The sequence below is a fragment of the Alligator sinensis genome, unplaced genomic scaffold, assembly GCF_000455745.1.
Source record: "Alligator sinensis unplaced genomic scaffold, ASM45574v1 scaffold859_2, whole genome shotgun sequence".
NCBI classification, from domain to species: Eukaryota; Metazoa; Chordata; order Crocodylia; family Alligatoridae; genus Alligator; species Alligator sinensis.
Genome location: NW_005843448.1, coordinates 66,379 through 71,263, shown reverse-complemented (window position 1 = coordinate 71,263; position 4,885 = coordinate 66,379). Strand labels below are relative to the sequence as shown.

The 4,885-nt window shown below is 61.9% G+C and overlaps 1 protein-coding gene across 1 annotated transcript in view; it reads left to right on the top strand.

Moving 5' to 3' along the window:
- Positions 1–4,523, top strand: part of LOC102381113 (solute carrier family 2, facilitated glucose transporter member 9-like) — a 13,245-nt gene extending 8,722 nt beyond the window's left edge. The window contains exons 9-12 of the mRNA XM_006038737.2: positions 180–281; positions 847–922; positions 1,992–2,119; positions 3,702–4,523. Of these exons, the coding sequence (XP_006038799.1) occupies positions 180–281; positions 847–922; positions 1,992–2,119; positions 3,702–3,941 (546 nt within the window). The 3' untranslated portion in view covers positions 3,942–4,523. The remainder of the gene's footprint in view (positions 1–179; positions 282–846; positions 923–1,991; positions 2,120–3,701) is intronic.
- The last annotated feature ends 362 nt before the right edge of the window (positions 4,524–4,885 follow it).

The window sequence follows — 4,885 nt, the reverse complement described above, 5'->3', positions numbered from 1 at the left end:
TAGCCCCGGGTAAGCCCCCCCCCCGCAGGTCCCCGGCCCAGCCAATGAGGAAGGAATCTGATGCTGTCATGCTCCTGTTCCCTATTCCATTGGCTGATTGCGCTGCCACTCAGGACTGGGGAGGGCAGCAGTGTCTGGGATAAGGGGGGCTCTCCTAACCCCCTGCCCCCTCCCCACAGTGCTTCACCATCGAGCGCCTGGGCCGTCGGCCCCTCATCATCGTCGGCTTCTGCTTCATGGGCATCTGCTCCCTGGGCATCACCATCTCCTTGGTGCTCCAGGTGGGTGCGGCCCCCTCCGGCCTGGCCCCGCTCCTACCCCAGGACCACCCCCCACGCCAGCAGGGCCACATTCACCACCCACCCCAAGCCCCCAGTTGTGGGGTTTCCAGTGAATTGCTATTAATGGATCCATCGTCCGGGAGTGTGGGTCTTCCTGCTCCAGCCACTGCTCCCCCTGCTCTCCCGGAGCTGGAAGTCCTGATCCCCCAGGCCCCCTGCTTCAGCCACTGCTCCATCCGGAGCCTCCGTTTTGAGGGCAGACGAGATTCAGGGTTGCCTGAAGACACACCAATTAAAGGGGCGTCCCAGCCAGTGCTGGGGCCTGGGAAACGGGCCGGAGCAGGACGTGCTGAATGAAATGTAGTGGGGGGGGTTGGGCTGCTATAGATGGGTGTCAGCCAAAAAGTTTTGGGGCTTTGTATTGCTCCCTGGTAGCGGAGTCGTGTATCCCAGATGTGCGAGGCCTGTCTCTGTAAACCTGGAGTAATTTGTCACTGGGGTCCCCGTAGGGAAACTGAGGTAGGACCCCGCTCTAGGATCTAAACACGCCTCCCTCCTGCCCCAGACTGCCGTGCCCTGGATGCGCTACATCAGCGTGGCCTGCGTCATTGGCATCATCGCCGGCTTCTGCATCGGACCCGGTGGGTACCAGGCCCGTGAGGCAGGACGGCGGGGGCTGCGGGTCGGGAGTGAGGGGCACGGTGGGTAAGGGGGTGCGGGTCAGGAGCGAGGGGCACTGGCAGCGTGTCTCTCATTCCCTCTGGTCCTTCCCGGCCCCTGCAGAGCTTTGGACCGCTGGACCAGAGTCTGGTCCAGGGAGCCAGGGTGGGAGGCGGTGCCTTGGGTGGGACCCAGGGGGGCTGGGATGCAGCCCAAGACCCCTGCCTGCACCCGCGCCCCGCTACTCCTACCACACACGCATGGAGCCAGCGTGATCCTCCCCACCTGGTTCCAAGCCTGCCAGGGCCTCGCACACTCTGCCCACGTAGACACGGCCCCGAACGGGTTCCCTCGCTGATGCGTGCGCCAGGGCAACCGACAGGTCTATAACTCATCCCCGGCCTGGAATTTATTTGCTGTAATTACATCTTTAATTAGGGCTTGAATGGCTCATTGTTCACAAACAATGATGAATCGGACTTTGAAACCCGAAAGCGCCGCTCCCTGCACGCGGGCCGGGCCAGGCTGCGCAGCGCTGGCCGCCAGGCCCTTGTCTGCTCTGCACCTGGAGCTTGGTTCTGGGTGCGAAGCGTCTTTATTAGAAGCTCTCCCGCCCCAGGGAGCAGCTGCCATGGGGGGTGGAGGGGTCTTGGGAAGACCCAGCCCCCAACACCTGGGACATCTGAGCCCGGAGAGGCTGCCCAGGGTCGTGTGCCCATGGGGCGTATGTACACGCCACGTTTTTTGCCCTTTCATGTGCTGCAACCGCATGTCTGTTTGCACAAGCACAATTTCCGAACACTTTGAAAGTCTTTCTTTGACCTCTCTATCCCATGATGTGCCACAATGAAGACTCCCAGGATGCATGGCTTGTAGAGGGGCAGTGTGGTGCATGATGGGAGATGTAGCACAGCCAGGAAGCAGGGTCGTAGGAGCAGGTGGGGCCTGGTTGCGCCCCCCATCATGCATCCACCCCCCCGAACACTGGACCCATTGGGTGCTGGGTCCCAGCGAGCGGCCCATGCTCAACCTGCCCCTGCCACCCCACAGCTGGCGTCCCCTTCCTGATGACCGCAGAGCTCTTCAAGCAGTCACACCGGCCGGCCGCCTACATTGTGGGTGGCTCCCTCAACTGGCTCTCCAACTTCACCGTCGGCTTCGTCTTCCCCTTCCTGCAGGTAAGGACGGGGCAGGCTCAGGGCTGGGGAAGTGGGGAGAAGGAGAGGGGTTGGGGCCCGGGGGCTGCCTGGGTACAAGGATCAGTCAGGGCCTGCAGCCAACAGACCTGGGAGAGGAGAAAGGGTCTAGAATCATAGAAATCACAGCAAATTGGGGCTGGACGGGACGTCAGGGGGTCACATCGGGTCCAGCCCCCTGCTCCAAGCAGGACCAGCCCCAACTACATCATCCCAGCCCAGGCTTTGTCCACCTGGGTCTTCAACACCTCCAAGGATGGAGACTGCACCACTGCTTTGGGGAACCTGGTCCAGGGTTTTACTACCTTCCTCATAAGAAAGTTTTTCATAGATTCATAGACTGCCAGGGGCTGGAAGGGACCTGGAAGATCATCGAGTCCAGCCCCCTGCACCAAGCAGGAAAGACAACTGGGGTCAGGGACCTCAGCGAGGTGCCCGTCCAGTCTCCTCTTACAGATTTCCAGGGTAGGCGATTGCACCACCTCTGGAGGAAACTTATTCCAGTCTGGACACTGACTGTGAAGAAGTTTTTCCTGATGTTGAGCCTGAATTGGTCTTGCAGGAGTTTGTGACCATTACTCCTGGTTTCCCCCCGGGTGCCCTGGCGAACAGTTGCTCACCGAGCCCTCGATGTACTCCCCTAGTGTAGCGGTAAGCTGCTACCAGGTCCCCGCTCAGTCGTACCTTCCTCAGGCTGAAGAGTCCCAGGTCCCTCCGCCTGTCCTCGTATGTCTTGGCGTGTAAGACTGATCATATGGGTGGCTCTTCTCTGGACGCTCTCAAGCTTGCCCCCGTCCTTGTTGAAGTGCAGTGCCCGGAGCTGGACACGGTCCTCCAGCTGCGGTCTCACCTGTGCAGAGTAGAGATAACATGGAAAGGCTTGGGGGTGTTTTAAAAACTCAGCGGCCCCTGCTGAGGGTGGCTGAGGACAGGGCCAAGGAGATCTGGGCTCAGCACTGCCAATCTGCCCTGCATGGCCTTGAACAAGTTGGCGAATCTCTAAGCCTCAGTTTGCCTGGCTGTGAAATGGGTCCAGGAGGGGGAGCTGCTCCCCAGGGCAGGGGCATAATGCCATAACAGGGTAGATGCTATCTCTTTCTTTCCCACATCATGGGGGGCATGGAAGTAGATCCAGGGGGCTGGAAGATAGTCTCCCCCAACTGGCCTCACCTGCACCTGGAGCTGGGGCTGGTTTAGCCCGGCAGCCCGAAGCCCACGGGGCTCTAGGGTTGTAGGGGACTGGCAAGGCCAATATACTGTATTTTCTAGCATACAGCACACATTTCCCCCCCCCCACCCCCAAATTAAGCAGCTGGAAATTGTGGTGTGCCTTATGAGGGGGCAGGACCCATCCCCCACCCCATAGCCCCTGCAGCCACACACCCAGGGCAGTTCGAGGCCCCGGGTCTGGCATAGCGAGTGTCTATGCTCCCCCACCCCAGGCTGGGGTGGATGTGGGTTTGGGGACAGGCAGTGGGGATGCCCGGGAAGCTGGTGGGGGTCTGCGCCGCACAAGGGGGGCCATCGTGTCTGCAGCCCGGACACTGTCCCCTCTGCTGCCCAGATGTCGGCGGGCGCCTTCTGCTACCTGGTGTTCTGCGGCGTCTGCCTGCTAGTGGCCCTCTACGTCCACGCCATCATCCCCGAGACCAAGAACAAGACCTTCGTGGAGATCAGCCACATCTTCGCCTCGCGTCGCGCCTTCCTGGCCCGCACCCCTGACCTCGTCCACATGAGCAAGCTCCATGGCTACGGTGCCCTTGAAAGCAGCTCCCTCGAGGACTCGGGATCCAGCCAGGCCTGACTTCCCTGCCAGCTACCCCAGCCAGGTGCTGCTGCTGCCACCACTGCCTGCACCCCCAGGCCTCTTGGGGGTGGGAGGGCTGGGAAGCCCCAGGGCTCAGACCCTGTTCCACAGCCCTCCCCAGGGCACCTCCCAGCCGCCATCTCCTTCTTCCTCTCCAGCCCCGGGCCCTGGGGAATGGGGTCGGCTCCATCCAGCTGCCCCAGCTCCACTGCACCTGGCGGATCTGGGGACTCCCAGCAAGGGCCTGGGATTGTGGGGAGGTGACTCCCTCTCCTTCAAATTAACACCCCGAGTGTCGGTGCTACACAGTCCTCCAGGGGTTCGTATGGATGGCCCCAGGCCCCAGCTCACGGCAGCTCCAACCCACCAGCCCCAACCCCTCTTATAGTGTAACTGCAGCAAGTCCCGCCTCCAGAGGCAGTGACATCACTCCTGATGGGAGGTGCTGGTTGGCTAGTGCTGCTGCCAGGCCCACCTGAAAAGGGGCAGGACTTCCTGGGGTGCCAGGTGGGGGGCAGGGCTCGGGCAGGACAGGGCATGGTGGGTACATCTGCACCAGGGCACGTAATAAAGGATGTGGCTGGAGGAGGCTGTGCCCGTGTGTGGGTTCAGAAGGGGGCAGGGGTGGCTCTGCTCTGGTTTGGGGCTTAGGCGCAGCACCCCCAGGGCATCGGCATCCCCCTGAGAGCTGAGCCATTAGACACTGGGGCCCTTCAGGGTGCCAGGATGCAAGACTCCTGGGTTCGCCGACCACCGGCCGGTGTGGGGGGTTGGACGTACAGCTGGTGGCTGGACAACACCGGGGCTCCTCCTGCCCGGGCCCCAGGGAAGAGGGTCCCTGGTTGCACTGGCACATCTGCCAGGGGCAGCCGGAGCCTCCAGCATGGGGCTCCGGCATCACGGGCAGTCGCCAGCCCGGGGCAAACAGATCTAAAGGGATT